General features: G+C 39.9%; 1 protein-coding gene across 4 annotated transcripts in view; it reads left to right on the top strand.

Annotated features, from left to right (window-relative positions):
* Positions 1-23,554, top strand: part of vti1a (vesicle transport through interaction with t-SNAREs 1A) — a 298,788-nt gene that overhangs the window by 91,601 nt on the left and 183,633 nt on the right. For all 4 annotated transcript variants that reach the window (XM_057827005.1, XM_057827007.1, XM_057827004.1 and 1 more), the window contains one exon: positions 6,420-6,504. In XM_057827005.1, the coding sequence (XP_057682988.1) occupies positions 6,420-6,504 (85 nt within the window). The remainder of the gene's footprint in view (positions 1-6,419; positions 6,505-23,554) is intronic.

Below are 23,554 nucleotides of genomic sequence, written 5' to 3'. Positions count from 1 at the left end.
TGTTTTCAAATTAGTGCTGCAACAATTAATCGATTAACTCGAGTATTCGATTAGAAAAGATTCAAATTAAATTTTGCTGCTTCGAGTATTCATTTAATTAAAGTGGTGTTGTAATTGTTTGTTTTGAAAGTGTTTGTATTTAATTTTATTGATTTGGGTGGATACACGGCCCTCTAGTCTACCTCATTTCACATGGCTGCATCCATCTGCTCCCTGTTAAGACCAACATAAGCTAAGTTTTTGTTTGCGCTAATGATTTTTTTGAATGCATTCGTAATTTAGTTTAAAGGTATATTTAGCCATTTTTTGTGGGAATATGTGTCTGAGCCATTTGTTAAGAGCATTGTAAAAAAGCGTTAGCATTTTATAGCATTTAAGCTAGCGGACTTTTGCTATCTAAGTTAGCCAATTGTTCTTTTGTTGTACATAGATCTTTTTTTTCTCCATATATATATATATACCGTGTGAGGCTCAGCTCAGGTAAAGAATTTTATGTTCCTTATCCGAATATTCGGACTAAATAGTTCATTGATTAATCGACTACTAAAATAATGGATAGCTGCAGCCCTATTTCAAATGAACGAACGTTACCAGTCTAAATGGTCGTGTTCCATATTAACCCTTTCTTATTACACGTATTAATTTTTTTTTCTTTCTTACAAATTTGAAAAAAAAAAAAAAAAAAAAAGGTTTCATTAACCCTTTAATGCCAGCAATATGAAGCAATTGTCACAGAATCCCAAAATTTGAAAAATAAGGTCTTAATGAAACCTTTTTTTCAAATTTGTAAAAAGAAAAGTCCAAATGAATATGTGTAATAAGCGCTCAGATATCTATAACCCTTCCTAAATCCTGTTTGTTTTTCTCATGGAACCTGCAGATGCATGTGTTGACTTGCATCAATCATTTTTTTTCCCAAAAAGAAATGTCAAAATTCTGAATTAGTCTCAAAATCATGAATTTTTAGGTGTATCAAATGTGATACATTTGGCAATATAGGGTTAATTAAGACCTTGTTTTTCAAATTTTCTGTTTCTCTGACAATTGCTTCATAATGCAGGCATTAAGGGGTTAAGGGTCATTCAGGGGCCCATATGGTCCTGAGGCCCGGGACAACATACCTGGTTGCCCCTCCAGTCGATGGGGTTGATTCCCACCCCCGGTATCGGTTTTAAATGGTAAATGGAGTAGAGCTGAAACGAATACTCGAGCAACTCGAGTAACTCGAGTTTAAAAACTGATCCGAGTAATTTTATTCACCTCAAGTAATCGTTTATTTTGACAGCTCTAAGCATCACGTTTTGCTCGGACTACTTTTAATGCGGGAAAAAAAAAAAAAGCTTACTGCAACTGACAGCCGCTACAAACGACGCCGACGTTGCTAAATACTAGCCCGCACTATGCTACGTTGGTAGCAGGTAGCATCTGATGAGTCTCATAGAGATCACATGTATGTTGAACTAGATGCGATATGACAGACTCGGCCGCGTCTGGGCAGCGTTAGTAAATAGCCGCCATCTTAAAGCAGTAGAGCGCTAAGCGCTAATAAAGAGCGCTAAGCGCTAATAAATAAAGATTAACATTACTGTCACTAGCTCACGTAACGTTAGCCCTGCGGAGGGCTAGGTTTCTATTAATTATGACCACTGTCGATGCGTGGCTAACGTGTCTTACATACAGCCTTTAACATAACATAGCGTTGTGGAGTGAAGAGGGTGTAAAATAAAAACTCAATAATGCTAACTATCAATTTTAGCTCAGTAGTCATTGCTGGATAAAACACCAAGTAGCACTGGTCCCTAATGTGCTCCGATACAGCCTGTATCATACATTTATTGTGAACACTGCAAAGACTCAAAATCCTATCAGGACTTACAGTTTAGACTAACTTAAAACTTAACTAGAACTTACAAATGGCTTGACACAAATAGAAATTCAATTGAAACACGTGGGAAAAAATCCTAACTTTTAAGTGATGTCCAGTGGTGTTTTCAAGCATAACGGCATTTTTAGGTACATATATATATATTTTTTAATCAGACCTAAAGGTTTTTTGATTGAAAGCAGTGAATTAGACTTTTTTTTTATTCTAGTTACAACTGAGATGCAATTGTTGGCTGTTTTCAACAATATACATCGAAAATAAAGACATTGATTGACTGAAAATGGTTCAAGATTAGATGAAATGTCTTGTTTTCTCATGTATATTTATAATTGCTCTTCACCTAAAAATATATTTGTTTTATCCGATTACTCGATTAATCGATAGAATTTTCAGTCGATTACTCGATTACTAAAATATTCGATAGCTGCAGCCCTAAAATGGAGTTACACTTGTATGGTGTCTTTCCCCCTTTTAAGCCCCTCAAAGCGCTTCACACTATATCCTCATCTACCTACTGGTGACGAAGCACCAGGAGAAAGGTGGGGTTCAGAATAAGGATACTTAGATGAGTTCATCAGGGCGGAGAATCGAATCCACAACCTCTGGGTTGGGGAACGACTACTCTCCCACTGAGCCACGCCACCCCAAAGTGAAAACAAATGATACAGAGCAAATTGATTTTGAGTTTTTTTTCTCTCAGCTCTGGTATATGCTACAAACGAAATGATACTGTGTCATATTAACCAAGAAGAGTGACTTCAAATACAATATCAACATTTACTTGTACTCCCAGTATAGAGACATAACGATAGGATATATTTTGATTCAATTTCCATACCCAAAACAACAAAACAAGTCACTTCCTCCAGTGGGCTCCCAAGCCACCACACTCAGATTCGCTTTATTTCCCCCATCCTTCTCCTGCCCCGGCTTTTAGCTACTAAAAAGCCTCTCCGCTATTTTAAATGACATCTGTCAAGGAGATGGAAGCAGAGTTCCCTCCATCCCCTTCGTCTTATTGTCAAACTTTGAAAAGTGTGTCGACTCATTTCCAAGCCGCCGCCCCCTCCTTGCGTGTTTTTCCATTTCCTCTGAGTGATTAGTTGCTACGTGTTTTGACAGCTAAACCCAATCTCCAGATTTTATGTCTCCCCTTGTCCCCTTCGCTTATGTGGTGGGCATCAACCAGTTTCATTTGTTTCTGAATGTGAAACGAGTAACGTATGAGAAAGGCCATCAAAAGCGACCAAGTTTGTGTAAACAAGCGATTCGGGGGGTATTCGCACTCTTTTGCATGAGCTAGTGAAGGCAATGGAAAAAAAAGTGGGTGTTATTGATTTTGTACGGTGACGACTAAAGTAAGAAAATGTATATTTTTTTCCCCCCCACCACTTGTATCAATACCGTGAGAGATAACGATATTGGCATTTTGTTTGACCCCTATTACAGAAATTCGCCAATGTACTGTAATTTCTGGACTATAAAGCGCACCGGATTATAAAATGCACCAGCCAAATTTCACAAAATTTTAGAAAAAAATCCATTTATATGCCGTACCTGACTATAAGCCTCAGGTGTCCATGTCTTAACATTAAATATTTACATCGATGTTACGCAAAAATCTTTATCAAAAATATATTTATTAACTAAAAAAACAAGCATCAACACCACCAACTTGTGTTGTCTGAATGGCTAAAATCAAGCTAACTTTAAAAAACAGGTCACCACAAAGATATATACAGTGCCCTCCATAATTATTGGCACCCCTGAAAAAGATTTGTTTTTTAGCTTCTAATATTTTTTTTTAATTCAAATGATATGGTACCTTAATGGAAAAGAAGAGGAAAAATCCAACCTTCAATACAAGTGCATTTATTCAGTGAGGAAAAAAATCCCACATAAAGAAATAATTATTTGACATCAAATAATGTGTGTCACAATTATTAGCACCCCTGGTGTTAATAGTTTGTACAACCCCCTTTTGCCAACAAAAGGTCTGGGGACTGAGATGGCCATGGGAGGAGCTTGATTTTGTGTCTGGTGAACCATTTCTGTGTAGATTTGGCCATATGTTTAGGGTCATTGTCTTGCTGAAAGACCCAGTGACTCAGCTTTCGGGCAGAGGGCAACAGATTTTGATTTAAAATGTCCTGGTATTTCAAACCATACATGATGCCATGCACCCTAACAAGGTTTCCAGGGCCTTTGATAGCGAAACAGCCCCACAGCATCACTGACCCACCCCCATACTTCACAGTGGGTATGAGGTGCTTTTCAGCATGCGCATTTTTGGTGGCATGCCATACCCACTTAGATTGTTTGGTTCCAAAAAGCTCAATATTGGTCTCATCTGACCAAAGCACACGGTCCCAGTTGGAGCCTGGTATTTCAAAGCATTCATGATGCCATGCACCCTAACAAGGTTCCCTGGGCCTTTGGAAGCGAAACAGCCCCACAGCATCACTGACCTCAGCTGATTTTGCGGGTTAATACGTTTATTTTTCACATCACGCCAGCCAAACGGCTGCAGAAAAATCTGGCTTTATGAGGGAGAGTCGTGTGCACCTTTTTGGAGTTTCAAAATGTTCCCATTCACCATGGATATTGGCCAAAACAAGCCCTACTACTGTGGGACCATTGGACTTACGAGGAAGTGAGTAAACATCTTGTTTTGTATTATGTCAGATACGAATACAGCGATTACAAACTAAACACTACAAACTTTCTTTAAATAAAGGACTACTTATGTTTGATCATTGATTGGCATATAAAAAGCTCTCCTCATGCACATTAGCTGCACGTTAGCTGCACAACAACTGCAGCCGCCCTCCTCCAGGGAATGAACTGTAAATTACGCTCCGCCGGGCGGTTTGCCGATCCGCAAAGACAATCGACAACCCAGTCGTCATGTCAAATAATCCGGGCTAGTTATGTTTGATTTTCCGCTTCGAAGACTTTGAAACATCACTCGGTTCGGGTTAGCATGTCGGCTAGCTGTTACGCCTCTTGGTTTGTTTACATTCTCCGAAGCCGGGGAAGGGAAATGACATATGTCCGATTTAGGTGTCATGAAATATCGTTCGGGAGGTGCGACAGTAAAGGTGAAGTTGACAGTTTTGACCATTATGGAGTAATTTTGCTTGCCTGGTACACCAGACTCACCGCTGTTCCAGCTATTGAGTCTGGCCACCATTCAAGCGGATACAATTTCCAGGGCGGAGCAAGCCACAGCAAACAGACAGCGGAGTGGACCAATCAGCGACGGGCACGGGCAGACGTGACGTTAGTAAACTGACGAGGGAAGGACGAGGGACTTGCGCGCGGAAGTAAACATTCGAAGAGAGCGGAGTTTATTCAACATGGCTAGCGCGAGACAGACTGTTGTCATTGACTCGTGTCGATGTGTTTTTGGTCATTTAAAACTGATTTTACCGTGGATTGGAACATATTCTCGGCTCTCCCGTTGACCATCTGTGTTGTGGAGACGACTTTCGACGCGCAACAGTGACGTTGCTCGGTAAGAACACGTCACGCAAATAAACGAATCTGATTTGTCGATTGATTTTGTACCTGCTCGAGAGGCCGTTAATGGCCGGTAATGGGATGGTTCCCAGACTACTTCTCTCAGTGTTTGAAAAATACAGGGAGAATAGTCTGGCAGAGCCAGGCAATAATTTTGCCATGTCGTCCTGAATAAGTGCATTTTTATTATTTATTATTTAGCACAAGACTGTTATTTGTCATGACCTTGCCATTTATTTAGCAATTGGGGAAAATACTTGGATAAAAAGAATATCCTGTAAAAATATTGGAGTAGAGAGACTGAAACAATGACATTTTGCGTCTCTCTTCGTCGCGTTTTCCTTGTTCTGAATAATTCCCCCTCAATGGGCTGAATAGTAAAACCGATGAGCCCAGTCACCCGCTGACGTCATCCACCTGTTGGGGACGCTAGAGCCCAATAATGGTAGGCGTGGCTAACTGGCAGATTAAAAAACTAATTTCTCGTCATCTGCGCTTTGCTAAATTGTTGTATATAGTTGAATCGTCTCAAAATATGATTCTAATTCACATAATAATGCTATTTAAGACTTTTTTTCTCCTGTCGTATGCTCTTTAAGGTCACATATTATTTGTATTTAAAAAAAATATATATTAGAAGCTAAAAAACACATCTTAACCAGGGGTGCCAATAATTATGGAGGGCACTGTAAATTAGCCGCTTCCTTAAAAAAGTAGTGGCTTATAGTTAGAAAATTACGGGATTCTTTGGCGGCCAAGACGAGGGCCCTCACATTGTCGTCATTGTCATCCCCGACATGCATGCGTTTGGTATTCCATCAGCATCTAAACACATTGTCATCCGTGAAGGTTATTGGCAACCTTGACGATGTTGCGTCGTCCCCGCGGACACGCTCGCGTTCCGCATTTAAGGGTTGGCGTTGCTTTTCTTTTGAAATGCTTCCCAGCGCTTTCTCAATCAGCGTTTGTGTTTTTCCTCACGCGTCCCCCATTTTTGTTGTTGTTGTTGTAGAGAGCGCATCTGTTGGACAACACAGAGAGGCTGGAAAGGTCATCGCGGAGACTAGAGGCCGGCTACCAGATAGCGGTGGAAACAGGTATGTATTCTTGATTGGGGTTTTTGCTGTGAGGGATGAGTGAGCGACAGCAAATTGGCTCGCTCATATGTGAGGTGGGTGGAAATGTGTGTTTGTGAGGGGGGGTTGGTGTTTGGTGGAGAAGTATATGAAAAAAAAAAAACAGGTTCCTTGACGCCTGATGACATTTTCGGGTGCACATCAAAGGTGAGGCAGACTGGGAGAGAGAAAACGAGCGACACATCCGAAAGAGGAAAATTCATGCATAAGCTACGCCACAGTGGGTGCGTCTTTTTCGATGAGTGTGTGCGTATTTGAGAAGTGTTACCCCCCCCCCCCCCCCCCTCCCCTTTCAAGGGCCTTACGAAAATATACTTCTTAATTCAGGTGTAAGAAATTCTAAATAAAACATCTGAAGAACAAGCTTATTAATAAGGTTGTTTTTTCATCGCACCATAATTCTGTCACCTCATTTCTTAAATAGATTTAACCAGTTCGTGTATGGTTCTTTTTCTTTCTTTTTTTTTTTTATTATTATTCGCGTCTCACTTCCTCGCCGCAGCGTATTCCTCCGAGACGTATCAAAGCAGAGTTCTTCAAGTGGCTTCCGTTGTAGTTTTCCAGAAAGTTTGTCAATTTACACTATAAATGGCGCGCATGCAACATTGACACATTTAATAATTCAAGTCAAGGAAAGACCACAGACTTTTCATGTTTTCTCCTCCGCTAGCGTAAGTATTCGTAGATTCGGAAATACGAGCCGATGGCTGCTTAAAAATGCGCGTAAACCACCGTCGTCGCCTGCGCTGTGAATTCTGCGAAAGCCCAAACAAACTGAGCATGGGGATGTTTTTGTTTTTTGTACTGGATTGGCTCGACGTTGGTGGTAAGGGAGTAACTCATGGGCTGAATGGGTGAATGATCATGTTACATTGCCATTGACAGCGACAGATGAGTTAAGCTAGCAGCACAAGTCAGACAGAAACACACAATTTACGGATTACAGTGATCTCTCGCTACTTAGCGCTTTAAACTTTGCGCCCCCAGTCCATCATGGATTTTTTTTCAATCAATAAATAAATACAGAAGACCTTGTCCCGAGCCGATCGCGTAGTCTCACTCTCCGTCCCTCCCTACCTCTCTCTGCTCTATGTTGGTCAGGCAATGCACTGGAGTTGCTTATTGAAGTTAATGATGATTGACAGACGTTTGGGTTTGATATTGCCAGAGATGCGGACTTCAAAGCGCCGCATGCGCCAATCATCATTTAACTTGTTAAACAGTGGCTGTGGTAACTCGCAATCGTTGCGTCTTGGTGTCGCAGCGTTATCATGAAACAGCCCCCAAATCATCCATTAAAATAACACTGTACTATTTCATGTAAGACATGTAAAAGTCATGGTTTTGAATCACGTGTCTCAGTCCGTGCTTGTTCCCTTTGCCACATGAACTCTGACCCTCTGTCACTGACGGCCGACTCATCTGAGAAAAATCCCGCCAAGGTCCCGCTCGCACCGACGGCAGGGTGCGTTGGTCGGTTGTTTGGTTGCGGGGGCATAAGGAGGGTCGATGCTTCACCCCCGCGCGTTTGATCCGTGACCCCTTGCTTTACTCTGCTGTCGATACCAGCCCTTCGCTCAGCTGCACAACCTGAAATGGTGACGCCTGCTCGGGTCAAACACGCAATGCATCGGCAACAAAGGACAAGGATGCGGCCGGACTATATGCAGTTTTTTCTTAAAGCACTTAGATATAATCGAAAATGAAAACTTTTCTCGAACCCTAGGAGAAAAAAATGATACGCCTAAGCATTACAAATTTGAACGTTTCTTGTTTTGAAGATTATGATTTGGTGCCGTAAAAAAACAAAATGTAAATTTTGAAATTTGTTTAGTATAAACAAGGACAAATAGAATGATAATTTTAAAAGAAACGGTAAAACACCACAAACTACAAGGTGTTGGCAGATACTCAAAATCGAGTGACTCGAACTCGGACTTGGGTGCAAATATCCGATGGGGACATCCCTAGAAAATATATTGTTTTCTCCTTTTTGGACAGTGCAAAAGACGTTTTTGTCCTCTAACCACCAGGTTGTCTTCATTTTGGGGAAATACGACATCAGTAGTTTTTCTTTTTTTGTTAGTTTTCTTTTTCAGAAAGTGAAGCATGAAAGCATGAGTTCAAAAGTTCTTGTTCTTTGGCGTATGCAACTTTAGTTTTTTGTTCAATTTAGGAAATTACAACGTCAATAATAGGTTTTCATTTAGGTCAGGGAAATCAGTTGTTGGTATATGTATACATTAGGGCTGTCAAAATTATCGCGTTAACGGGCGGTAATTAGTTTTTGAAATTAGTCACGTTAAAATATTTGAGGCATTTAACGCACATGCCCCGCTCAAAAAGATTAAAATGACAGCACAGTGTAATGTTATTTGTGTTTTTTAGTTTTTTTGGCGCCCTCTGCTGGCGCTTGGGTGCGACTGATTTTATGGGTTTCAGCACCATGAGCATTGTGTAATTATTGACATCAACAATGGCGAGCTACTATTTTATTTTTTGATTGAAAATTTTACAAACTTTATTAAAACGAAAACATTAAGAGGAGTTTTAATATACAATTTCTATAACTTGTACTAACATTTATCTTTTAAGAACTGCAAGTCTTTCTATCCATGGATCACTTTAACAGAATCTTAATAATGTTAATGCCATCTTGTTGATTCATTGTTATAGTAAACAAATACAGGACTTATGTACCGTATGTTGAATGTATATATCGGTCTTGTGTCTTATCTTTCCATTCCAACAATAATTTACAGAAAAATATCGCATATTTTATAAATGTTTTGAATTGCGATTAATTACAATTAATTTTTTAAGCTTTAATTAACTCGATTAAATTTTTTTTAATCATTTGACAGCTCTAGTATACATATATATCATCAATAGTTTCCTAAAATGTATAGTGGTACCTCGACGTATGATCGCATCGACATACAATCCTTTTGACATCTGGCATAAAATTTGACTCGTCATTTGTCTTGACATATGACGACATGCTCGAAATACGACGATTTATGACATTGTCACAATGTCATTGTTTTCCCGCAAGACGGACGCACGGCGGATTTTATTGTGGGAGAAATCGGCATGGGTCTCAAGAAGGTTAGTTCAGGTGGTGAAAAAAAGCAAAAAGCTTACCATTGAAATTAAAGGGCATGTGAAGACTTCAATTCATGAGCATTATACTCTATTAAATTGTATTAATTACATCCTTCACTGTATCAAAACTCATCAAAATTGTTTTTGAATTGGCCGCGTAGTTTTTGAGTTACTGCCATAGCAACGCCGTAGCAACGAGGGATGCGCCTTGCTGCCGGCAGCTACCTGATTACGTCAATCAATCCGGCTGGAATATGTCTACGATTTCGAGGATGACTCACATTATTATTATTCTAACATCGGCTTGGAAGTCGCCAGCTTCGTCAAGTTTTTAATCATTCATTTCAAAACTTGTGCAACACAACACTGCTACTGTTCGCCATAGCCGACGACAACAACAACAGAACATGGAAAGAGAAAGTCAAAACTCATCTCTCTCACTCTCTCGTCAGTCACACGGTGCGTTCAGGAGCAGCATGCAAAACACAACCGGCACTTTAGAACTCAATATGTTCCATTATTATTATATTACAGCGTATATACCGATTTGTATTTATAATTAATTTGTTTTTCTATATGTAAATGCTATTTTTAATTGTACCTGCAGTATTTATTAAGGATTTGGCATTGGTTTTTGGGCTGCAGAACAAATCAGTCGTATAATAATGTACTCTTATGGCAGTGCTTCTCAATTATTTTCTGCTACGCCCCCCCCAAGCAAGACGTAAATGTTTCGCGCCCCCCCAAACTCTCTGCCGCCACTGTAAATAGTATTATTTGTCTATAAAATTACTATTATAAATACGCATCTGCCTAATATTGTGTCCTTTTTTTCTAATAAAGAAAAAAGTAACATAGATCAACTTATAACAAAGTATAACTTTATTAACATTGTTTTGTTTGCAACAGAGAAGACTTGACGTGCATCAATTTGCCTGAATTTAAAAAAAAGAAGTCACATTCAAACTGTAAAAATACACTCAAGGTACATTTTTGACCATTTGATACAGAAAAATAAAATGTAATAAAATCAGTAAATAATAACAAATTCAAATTGATTAGAAACATTCACTCATGAGGACAATATGCCAAAAAATTTGACCGAAAAAACAAAAATGAATAAAGGAAAAAAAGAGTGTCCTTGGACAGAAGGACAGTTTTTATTTTTGCTGCTCACAGTATTTACCTCCTTTGCAATGGTGTGGAGTCATTTTGCAATGAGCATGCTAACAATGCTCACTGGTTTACTGATATAACACTGACAAAGCAGGACGATTGTTGGCAATATTCGGCACGTTTTCGCTGAAAAACAATCAAGCGGCTTATCAATGAGATTGGGGTCGAATGTCTTTAAGTGGCGTCTTAATTGATTTGGCTTCTGGCGGTCTGCTATGATTATTTTTAGACACAGTAAACAGTCTTTCCTCATCACCCACAGTATTAAAAGTCAAAGCTAAAAGGCAAACGGCACGAACAAAGCGCATTCTCGGCGGCCGAGGTAGAACCGTAGGTGAGGGTGGTCGTCGTGACGATCCCAAGCCGAAAATGGCACTTACCGGCGGCGGCGTGAGAACCGGACAAGACAGTGGGTCGCTGCGTGAGTGAGTCCGGTCGGAAAACGGCTTTCGAAAACGGCGGCGGCGCACTGCTCTTCATATTTGTTTTCTGTGTGATGAGTGCTCTTCCTTAGTTCAAAAATACTGCACGCACTCTGAAAATGAGAGCGCCACTGCCACCCACTGAGTGGATGCGCAAGTACACTTTATTCCAGTATGGCAGGAAAAAAAAAAAAAAGCATGTTACCCGAGGTCACATGCGCCCCCCCCTGGCATCGCTCTGCGCCCCCCAGGGGGGCGCGCCCCACTATTTGAGAAGTACTGTCTTATGGGAAAATCCCGTTCGACAAACGACCATTTCGACATACAAACCAGGTCCTGGAACAAATTAAATTCTCATGTTGAGGTACCACTGTATAAGTATTTGCTACACCGCTTTCAGTTTAAATATTATAATAAACTGATATACTCGTTTACTTGTATACTTGATATTTTTTAGGCTAACACACGTTAAAGCAGACATGTCCAAAGTCCGGCCGGGGGGCCAAACGCGGCCCGTGGTCAAATTTGATCCGGCCCCCAGCCTCTGTCATAAAATCAATAACGTCTGGCCCGCACACAAACTTAATAAATTGGTCAGCAGTACTGTTACAGCATATTAAGGAGCTTACACACTAAATGCTGCTCCTCATTTACCCACTAAAAGGCAGCAGCACTCTAAGCAACATTACCCCGTGTGACCCTTTACTTTCAATTTTCTAAAATGGCGACAATCAAAAAAAATTGAGTGCGACGGCCGGCACTTCAAGGATAGGTGAAAATTGGACTACTTTTTTACTAGAATACGCAACTGTGTGTGCCTCATTTGCAAAGAGACAGTCGCTGTTTTTAAAGACTTCGATGTGAGGCGATACTACCAAACATGACACGCTGACATGTACGACAAGATTACAGGGAAGATAAGCCGCGAGAAATTGAAGCAACCTGAAGCTAGCATAATTTCACAGCAGCAGTATTTCGCAAGAGCCCGAGAGTCGAAAGAGAACGCCACAGAGGCGAGTTGCGAGATTGTTTAAATTAATAATTAATTAAAAAATATTAAAGCAAATGTGACACACAGAACGGCTTGCTAAAATTTGCTTAAATATATTGTCTACGTAAACGACGTCAGCGAAGGTCGGCCCCCCCACCTTTGCAAAAAGTTGGACACCTCTGCGTTAAAGCAACAAGTGGCTTTACTACTCCCAACTGAGCCTTTTTTGAGCACTGAACATTGCATTCATAAATAAAATGGACAAAACAAAGAACACGATTGTGGCGTTTAAATAGACTGCCCATAATGCCCAGACGTGGTCATTATATTGTGCTTGAAGTTGTGCAATGACACCGCGCGGCCTTTAAGGAAAGCATATGACCGCCGAGAGAAACGTGGTACAAAAAGACATTTAAAGATAAAAAAAGACATTTCAAAGAACAAAGAAACGGTGTCAAAATTCCTTTTGTTATTTTTTTCTCCCCACTTGAGCGTCATCTCTCGTAATGACCGCCAACAAAAAGCCAGGATGCTTTTGGGTCAAGATTTGAAGGGCGGAAAGAGCTACACTTGTTCTAAAGCAAAGACAATTCTTCACACTGTATCATCATATCATTTTAGCATTTGTTTTTTTTTTCCCCCAAACTATTCTCAGCGTCTCGAGTGTATTTAAAGAAAACAAAGGCTTGTCAAAAGCGTTGAGAGCCCTCAAAGGGATTGCGAGCACACTCTTTGGACACACGGCGCTATTTATTTACTGCACCCGCCTTTCCTACCAACAAGCAGGCCTTTCTGCTTGTCTCATAAATAGATGGAAAGAATAGCTGAGAGGCCAGATACAGCACCAAAGGAAATTTTGGGGGGGAAACAGAATTGAAATGACACAAAATTTAAATGTCTTTCAGTTGGACTCTAATAAAATAAGATATATTTGTATGTGTTTTGCGTAGTTTTGTTTGGTTCTACTTTTGCAAGTTTCACAGAAAAAACATTCTCATTTACCGTATTTTTCGACTATAAGTCGCAGCTTTTTTCATAGTTTGGCTGGGGGTGCGACTTATACTCAGGAGCAACTTATGTGTGAAATTATTAACACATTTTTATGAGGGATATGTGTTGTGACTTAGTATGTTGTGACTAAATACTGCCATCTAGTGTATTTGTTGAGCTTTCAGTAAATGATACTGTGGCCATCCCAAATGCATGATGGGAAGTGGACCCATGACTGTGCGTCGTGCTACCAATGGATATATCTTCTCTGCTTTAGTAAATAACTTACGGTGTTAGGACAATGATCATTAGCCATTAGCCAACGTTAAATACAATTAGAAAACGATTTAAATAATATATATATTAGGGCTGTCAAAATTATCGCGTTAACGCGCGGTAATTAATTTTTTAAATTAATCACGTTAAAATATTTGACGCAATTAACGCACATGTCCCGCTCAGACAGTATTCTGCCTTTTGGTAAGTGTTACAGCAAGGTTTTTTGTGCTGTCTAACAGCGAACTCTTGTGGTCGCTTTGCGACATGGTTTATTGCTTTCTTGCCGGTTCAATATGGCTGCACGACGTCTCGGGCTGACGCCTACGTTGTAATGTTGTGCTTATATGATCCTTGGACAAGATTTGTCCGTAAGTATGGTTGTTGTAAAGAATGTACATATTATGTTAGTAAGCGAAATGTTATGTTTTTTGTATGAGACGCTTTTTGTTTGTTTAGTGAACCTGTATAGCGTGCTAAACTAACGTTGTTGCTAATGCAATGCTTGTGTACTTTTTTTTTTGTAGTTTCACTACGGTCTAAAGAGGACAGTGGTTTGAGGCCATTTTATTAATAAATCAGATGAAAAAGGAAGAAGTCTGATTATTAAGGCGTTGTAGACGCTTCGGAGTGAGGACAGCATAGACAGATTTAAATGACAGTAGAGTGAAATGCCCACTACAGACCTTATGTACCATATGTTGAATGTATATATCCATCTTGTGTCTTATCTTTCCATTCCAACAAATTATTTTACAGAATATATATATAATTTACAGAAAAATATGGCATACTTTATAGATGATTTGAATTGCGATTAATTGCGATTAATTACGATTAATTAATTTTTAAGCTGTAATTAACTCGGTTAAAAATTTTAATCGTTTGACAGCCCTAATATATATATATATAAAAAACAGGCATGGCCAATATTTTTTTGCCGATTCCGATACTTTGAAAATGACATCTCAAGTATTGATTAATCATAATTTAATGTACGCAAACTCAAAGTGACTTTTCTTTAGTATTGTTTTTTTAACTGACAAAATTTCACTTCCTTTTGTGAATTTTTTTGTAGGACTCTGACATGGCAAAATGATTTGACTCCATTTTTGGAATAAGGCTGTAATCTATCCAAAAGTGAAGTGAGGAGACAAAAGACTTGCATATGAAAGTGGTCAGGGACTGGAATCAAACTGAACACAGCTCATTAGGGATTGATTTCACTCCCGTTTCGATAAACTCAGCGATTCGGGCTTCGGGCCCTCTGGGGTGCCCCCCCTCCCTAAAGTTCCCGACGTGCCAGGTAGAGAGCAGCACCGCGGGCCATCAACTTTATTAGTATGGAAGATAAGCTGATTAGAGCTTGTCAATCAAAGGTGCCCGGGACTCACAATCACAATCGGGTTTGTGAGTAGAGGGGGGCACCACTTTGTTTCCTTCTGTCCTCCTTTTCTGCTCCCGCTCTGCCGATTTTTTTTTTTTCTGTCATAAATCATTGAAGCGAGCAACAAAGTAGCAGCAGCGGAGGCTAAGCTAAGCGAGCCCGTGTGAGGACGCTGTGATGATTTGACGATACTATTAAAGGGCGCATTGGCTTGTTTTAAAACACTTTGATAACAGGCGGCGGCGGGTCCGATAAGCCGGCACCACACCGAACGATAGATGTCCAAATCATTTAAATGGGGAAATCGGCAGTGAATGAGTATGTTTCAACCATTGCCTTTGACGTAGATAGTTGTCCAATCCATTTGGACTAGGAGGGCTGATAGTGAATAATTGCTAGCCCTCCCAGCCATCTAATAGCAGAAAATAATTTAAACGTGTATGTCATCAACTTGTAATTAGGTTGGTTTGGTAGATTATTTACATTAGTTGACAAGCCTGTTTTACAATTTTGGTGACTTGACTTTCCGCATAGAGCAGAACTGATTTTTCCACGACTAGCCGTTATGTTTTTCAAAATTACCATAATTTTCAGATTTACGGCGGTCCTGTCTGTGAGCAGCACGCACTGAATTTGACAAGAAAACTGTATTTAGGGCCCGAGCACCAACATGGTGCGAAGGCCCTATTGTTATGCTAAGGATTATTATTATTCTTTTTTCATGGCAAATGAAAATCGCCCATTTGGAGGTCTTAACATGCTCAAAAACTCACCAAAATTTGCACAAACATGCGGATTCGCGAAAGTTTCGATAATTTGGCAACGTTGTGAAAAGATGTTTTTAAAAAATGGCTCAGTGGCGCCCCCTGGAATTTTAAAAAAAGGCCTCTCCATTTAGGTTTTTTCAACGTAGAGCGATGAAATTTGGGGACTCGATACCTTGTGTAAAAATGCTTCAAAAAGTCTCTTGCACCCATATTCCAAACCCAAAAGGAAATTTTGGATTGAATACTGAAAAACATGCCATTTTTGTCGAAAACCAGGGTGCACGTTTGAGACCATTGCGCCGAGGCAGTTAGTTGGATCCTCCTCAAAATTGGTGAGACTCTTCATGAGACATATGAGATGCTAAGTTATCAAAATGGTGAGTTTTCATTCACGGGCCTGACCTGGGTGGAGTACCAAAGTCGGGCTTATTTGGGGGTTAGGGTTTAGGGTTAGGGATTCTTCAGGGCAAATGAAAATGGCCAATTTGAAGTTCCGAACATGCTCGAAAACTCACCAAAATTTGCACATATGAAAATGGTGACTTTTCATTCATGGGCCTGACCTGTGCGGGGCATTTTTTTTTTTTTTTTGGGTTAGGGTTTAGGGTTAGGTTTAACACTCTGCTACTTCTTCTGTGGAAGAAAAAAATACTATGTATTTTTTGATGAAATATTTGAGGGATAAAACTACTTCTTCTGTGGGAGAAAAAAAATACTATGTACTTTTCAACTAAATATATTAGGGCTAAGTTGTTTCATCTGATGACAGCAGTGAAGAACTGCTTTGACTCATTAAGGCGGTTGCTTTACACTCTGCTACTTCATCTGTAGGAGAAAAAAAGGTACAATGTATTTTACATCGTGCCAAAGTCGATGGGGTCCCAAAGTCGTACATTTTTTTTGACAAAACACCAAATTCAGAAAATGACTAATAACTCCCCGATACAACGTTCAATCTTTTTCATATTTGGCATGTACGTGATATATCCCAGCCTGAACTCGACTTCAATGAAATATCACCCATTAGGCCTGGCGCCCCTTGCTGGGAACAGGAAATATCCTTTTTTTACCAGACCAACTCCTCCTGGAAGGGAAAGAAACCTAATGAGCCCCAAAAAAATCACCAAAAAGAAATTGGAGAAATTATTATTATTATTATTATTATTATTATTAGGTGGTTGATATGTCTTATTTTCTTGTATTATTCTTTTTTCATGGTAAATAAAAATGACCTTTGCTTTTTTGACATTATGTCGAAGCGTAGGCAAAATGTATTTAGCATCCCCCCCAAAAAAATCACCGAAAAGAAATTGGAGAAATCGATAGGTTCCCTGACAAGAAATTGGAGAAATCGATACGCTCGCCCTCGGGCTCGTTGAGTCCTGCATGCAGGGCTAGTTGTAATTGTTAACCCTTTGTACTGACTCATGTTCCAAAAGTTTGAAGAAGGCTCACCGAAAACAGGTTGACAATTTATTCATCGACAATAGTCAAAAAACCAGGCAAAAACAGACAACGAAGGAACAATGCTGGATCCAGGGTCGTCAAAACAACGGCTACATAGCAATGTTTCCGAGCAGCGAACAGTTTGTTATCTCAGTGTCCAGTCTTTTTGAAAGCTGCGGTGGAGTGGGCCGGCCAGAAGGTGTGGCTGGGTGTTGTCTTGGGATCATCCCTCTGTGGCCGGTTTTGGGCGGTTAGGTTCGTGCGTCATCCTTCGTGGCTGGGATGTGGTTCTCACAGCGACTGACGCCGGTCTTGACGTCCCAAGCGCCCGCTATCAACTTTATATCCTGGTTGGCCGGCTGATGCTACTTGTTTTAGGACAGAGCGCCCTGCTCTGTGTCCTTGGAGTGGCCGGGAGAACTGATTGTGAGAGTTGGTGTGTCAATCTTGCTCGTGACGCACACGTTGGGCTTCTGTGATAAGATGGCGTTGTGTATCTATTCTGCTTCTTTTCATTAAACTATGGTGTAAGTGCTATTTATTTTATATTAGGTGTTTTGGAGTAGTACAAACAGTCCTACAGTACATATGAGAAATGATACTATTCCCTGATTGATTATATTAAGGGTGTTAGAGTAATGCAAACAGTTATATGGTGTGTGCGAGAAAGCTAACTATTCCCTTCAAATATAATGTAGGTTTGCAACAATTTCGAATCATGGGTGCACATTATACAGGGATGTAGACAGAAATATATATATATATATATATATATATATATATATATATATATATATATATATATATAATGACAGATTAAAAAAAAAAATTTTTTTATTGACACGGCCATGTTTTGTTGAAGAAAACGTATGCGGCGATCCGTTGCCGACCATTATGATACATTACGTCACCATTTTGTTTCGGTAACACTTCACTTTGATTGGTCGAATGATTTCGTCTGTGTTAAATTCTGCTTTTGCACTCTTCATAAAGCACAGAATTTAGTTTCTTGAACTCATTTGAGTCAACGTTTATTGCAACTCGGCAACTCGGACCATAACAAACGTAACACAACACTTGCCATGTCCGTCAACTATATCTTTCCCTTGGGAAACTCAAACCCAAATAACAATAGTTCCTATTGTTACAGTCTACAGCGATGCGCTCTTTTGAATTTCTGACTTCAGACATCACTTTTATTTTACCGTATCAATCCATGGAAGAAACATTTATTCATCATGATGAAATGAGCAAGTTATACAGCAGCCTTTAAAAGAAAAGTCATATCTGTTTTGTTTTCTCCTGGATTCTGTCACGTTGAAGAAGTTGTTAAATCCTATTATCGCCGTACATATAGAGGCAGTCGGACATCCGGGCATTTAATGACGTCACCAGCCACAACAAAGCGTCGCCATATTGACAATGGGGTAAAAGACGAATCACTTATAATACAAACGCATTGAACTTTCGTCTTATTTGCCGTCTTTTTTCTGTCGGAATGGCTAAAAGTTGCTGTGTTGCGGGTTGTCACACAACGAAAAGTTCGGAGCCGCATTTTAAGTTCTTCATTTTTCCACGTGCAAAAAAAAGGAGAAACAAATGGCTAAGCGCAATTAATGGAGGAACAGTAAAAGAAGACGGTTCCGTGGACTATTATCGCCTGTGGGAACCTAAATCCAAGCACATTTACGTTTGCAGCCGACATTTTATTACAGGTGATTTTAATCGATTATTTTTTTGCCCCAATTAGCTGCTACGATTCAATAGACTAGGCAGTGGTTATTTTTACCTTAACCGGCAACTCGCAAAGCGTTTTTTTTCTTTTGCCGTGAACTGCTCTGATTAGTCAATCGGTATATTATTGGCCTGGTGGAAATTGGTTATTTTGCCATGACGTGTTGACGGCTAAATAACGCTTGGAGGCGAATTACCGGTAACGGCAGAAATAATCACTTCGTATATACTACCAATTTTCTCAGTTCCACACAGTACATATTCCACGTAAATGATAAAGGTCAACTTACTGAGTGACTTTATGAGGTAGTTGTAGATGTTTCCGAACTCCACTGCAGGCCATTCCTTTGTTATCAGCTGCGACTTTGTATCGGCAGCTTTATAAGCCAATAAACGCTGATTTCAAATTGCATCGCCTCCCCGCGTCTGTCGGAAGTGACTCATAATAATAGTAAGCCACGTTTAAGACGTTTTTAGGAAAAAAGACGCAAAACACACCTGAAATATATAAATTTCAGACGTTTGTCTATGGAATGTTTAGCTGTGCGTACCCCCTTCACAAAATGGCGACACGTTGCTAAGCGAAGTGACGTCATCGTGACATCACGCCGACTTCCTCCGTTGTCAGTTTATGGTAATGTTTTGAACCAGTCAGTCACATGACATTTCTGAATCTGTACACGACCCCTGTTTTCTTGTATTCTTCAATTTATTGATGCTAAAATTAGGATGCGTGTTATACATGGGTACAATAATTTCCCCTAGATTTTACAAGTAAATTTGGGGTGCGCGTTATACACGGATGCGCGTTATATTCGGGAAATTACGGTACATCTGTAGTGCTGCAATGCATGCTAGGAGGCATGTTGGACGACAACAGCGTTGACAGCAGGTTGCAGCAGAGGTTGGCTGCCCCCCCCACCCCCCCACCCCCCCACCCCCAAGGGGCAGTGATGGCCAAATGAAACTTCTTGAAGCATTGAAGCTATTGGTTCAAAGCTTCATGGTGGTTCATTTCTTTGCCGCTGTCAGATAAATTGTTACCGTTTAATATCTACTACTGTAGTCTCTTCAGCGTGTCCTGAGTCATCCCCGGGGTCTCCCGCCGGTGGTACATGCACATCTCCAGGAAGCATCTGAATAAGATGCCCGAGCCATTTCAGCTAGCTCCTCTCTACGCGGAGGAGTACAACAACACAGTACGACATACACTCGATTTATCTGTCCATCATGTTACTTTTTTTTGTTAGCAAATGTGATGTTTTTATTTCCTGTTCAGGTCAGCAATAGTTACTTTTCAGCCCTCCAGAAGTACCTCAGCAGCTGCTGTTTGCAAACATGAAAAGGTCTACTGCCACTAGGGATTTTTCGCCAAACTTGAGTCTGTTGGTTCAGCTCTTCTCGTCCCATTTAGGGGTCCGTATGCTAGCGAGCCTTTGTGTACCCAAGGCCTTTTGTCCAGCGGCACCTTAGCCAGTGCAGTTGAAGCGTAAACAAGTTTTTTTCTGCCCCTAAATCCCTGCGGAACAGCTGAGTCCTAGGGTGTCAAAGATAATGGCGATTTATTGCAGCGCGAAGCTTTCTCATTGCCCCTCGCGCCCCCTTTCCAATCGCCTCCCGCCCCTTCCTCCTCAAACAGATTAAAATTAAGCCGTAAACATGTGAGGACGGAATTAACACATTTAGCCAGTCTCCTCGTCCCACATCCCATTTTCGCTCTGGCTGATCCCCGCCGCCGAAAAAGCGACGACGCGGCTGCAATTTTAATGACTGGCGACTGTTTTTTGAAGTCCACATGAAAAAAAAAAAGGAAAAAAAAAATATCCGCCCGCCGTTTGTGGCGGCGCTAGATACGGCGGGGGCCGCGACTCGGACCCGTGATTGGCGGGGGCCCACGCGCCGCCGGCTCGGACTCCGGGGCTCCTCGATAGCATCGGTGTCATTTTCCTCTCCTCGATAAGACGCCTTGCTGACAAGGTCCGATTAGGAGGGGGGGGCGGGGGGAAATAATTACAGCGACGCCTTTCATCCGCCGATAAACAGCACACCCGCGGCTGGATTTTTTTTTTTTTGAGAGCTGAAGCATATACATTCAGGAAATAGAGTTAACTAAATTTGAAGAAAAACACACTCAACGCCCCCCTCCTTCTCCTTCAAAACATTTTTTTTTTCCGAGGCCTCTTTTTCCCGGCGCAAAAATTCAAGCTGTGAAATATTTACGTCCTCGCTCTGGGCGCCATTAATCTAACAATTATCAAATGACGCCGTATTCCGTCTGAACACACAATGCTACATTGAGGCGGCATACAAAAAGAGTCATTTATTATGCTATACCTCAAGGAGTGTCCTTTTTTTTTTTTTTTTTAAACAGACGAATGAAAAGCGAGCTCCTCGGAATATGCAAACCGCAATGTGGAACAGAGAATAAACAGAAAGAGAGTGCGGAGGGGAAAAAGTCATGAGATAGATCTGGATGAATTATAATTAATAGCAGGTGGCACAAAACTTGAAGAATACAGTAGATTTAGAAGAAGAAAATATTATTTGTCTTCATTCATACTTAGGGATATTATCCGTGGGTCAATTTGACCCGGACATGTTTGATAATCTAAAGCTGTCAGAAACAAAAAAGACAATTTAATTGGAATAATTATTGTATCAAGTGACACACACTTTTCTTTATGTTACACCGTTACTGTTGTTTAAAAAAAAAAAAAAAAAAAAATGCTCCTGGGTCAATTTGACCTGCCATGTTTATTGCCCAAAAGTGAGTATTTTTCATTGAAAAAAAAAAGCAAAAAGTTTTAAAATGGCATTAAATGTACAACAAATTCATAGACTTCATAACCTATTGACATGACACGGGTAACGGGGCCGTTTCGTAGGGGGCCTATTTTCAAAAACTTTAAAATTTACAAAACCAAAGCTGCTACCGACCTAAAACCAAAACAGGCACCTACCTTAGCCATATATGAGTCTCCATTAGCAGCGGCATCAAAAAATTTAGTCGTTCCCTTATAAAATCCCGATTAATTATTTTCTATTTAAGTATACTACAACTTAAATGGCTATAAAAGTCTCAGATTTTACACTGGATGCACACAAATCACCAAATGCAGAGATAATCACCTATATTTTCAGGATCAATAGCAATATTTAACATATCATTTACGTTTTTGACGAAAATAGCAACTTAATTTAAAAAAAAAATTACTGCTACTAAGTTTTCAACAGCTAATAAATCACTCAAATTAACATCAGTATCTTAATACTTGAGGAAAACATGCAGAAACAATCACAAATAATATGTAAATAGATAATTAATAAATTCTTTCTACACTCACAGCTTATTATGGAATAGAATATCCCTTTATTATCATTATACACGATATACTGTTAGCGAAAGAGGCTAGCAGCCGCCTGACGTAAAAGGAGCTTTTCTGGGGAAAATTCTTGTGAATAAATGCTTAAATCCCCGAATTCTTCATAGATATGGACGAAAAACAGTTTTGATTCTTGGTTATTAGCAAAGAAACCGTACAGTTAGCGTTTATTTTATGTATATTGACGAAGTACCATGCAACTATGTTAGTGAATGAGGCTAGCAGCCGCCTGGCGTAAAAGGAGCTTTTCTGGGGAAAATTCTTGTGAATAAATGCTTAAATCCCCGAATTCTTCATAGATATGGACGAAAAACAGTTTTGATTCTTGGTTATTAGCAAAGAAACCATACAGTTAGCGTTTATTTTATGTATATTGACGAAGTGCCATGCAGCTATGTTAGTGAATGAGGCTAGCAGCCGCCTGGCGTAAAAGGAGCTTTTCTGGGGGAAATTCTTGTGAATAAATGCTTAAATCCCCGAATTCTTCATAGATATGGACGAAAAACAGTTTTGATTCTTGGTTATTAGCAAAGAAACCATACAGTTAGCGTTTATTTTATGTATATTGACGAAGTACCATGCAACTATGTTAGTGAATGAGGCTAGCAGCCGCCTGGCGTAAAAGGAGCTTTTCTGGGGGAAATTCTTGTGAATAAATGCTTAAATCCCCGAATTCTTCATAGATATGGACGTAAAACAGTCTCGATTCTTGGTTAAAAGCAAAGAAACCGTACGGTTAACGTTTATTTTATGTATATTGACGAAGTACCATGCTACTATGTTAGAGAATAAGGCTAGCGGCCGCCTGGCGTAAAAGAAGCTTTTCTGGTGAAAATTCTTGTGACTAAATGCTTAAATCCCCGAATTCTTAATAGATATGGACGTAAAACAGTCTTGATTCTTGGATAAAAGCAAAGAAACCTTACAGTTAGCGTTTATTTTACATATATTGATGCTGCTATGTTAGGGAATGAGGCTAGCGGTCGCCTGGCGTAAGAGGAGCTTTTCTGGGGAAAATTCTTGTTAATAAATGTTTAAATCCCCAGATGCTTCATAGATATGGACCTAAAACAGTCTTGATTCTTGGTTTAATCTTTTTTTTTTTTTTTTTTTTTTAAACTGCTCCTAAGTCAATTTGAACTCCCATGTTCAATTGCCCAAAAATGTAAAAGTTTTTTTAAAATTAAAAATAAAGGTTAAAATGGCATAAAAAGTACAACAATTTTGTATTACTTATATAAATTATGCATTGTGATAATTTGAGCTGATTTTATTTTATTTTCCCTTTTTTTTTTTCTTTTCTGTCGCTAGAAATTTTTTCCTTTAAAATGGAT

The sequence above is a fragment of the Corythoichthys intestinalis genome, chromosome 21 (genome assembly GCF_030265065.1).
Source record: "Corythoichthys intestinalis isolate RoL2023-P3 chromosome 21, ASM3026506v1, whole genome shotgun sequence".
NCBI classification, from domain to species: Eukaryota; Metazoa; Chordata; class Actinopteri; order Syngnathiformes; family Syngnathidae; genus Corythoichthys; species Corythoichthys intestinalis.
Note: the sequence above shows the minus strand (reverse complement) of the source record. Positions and strands in the feature narration are given on the sequence as shown.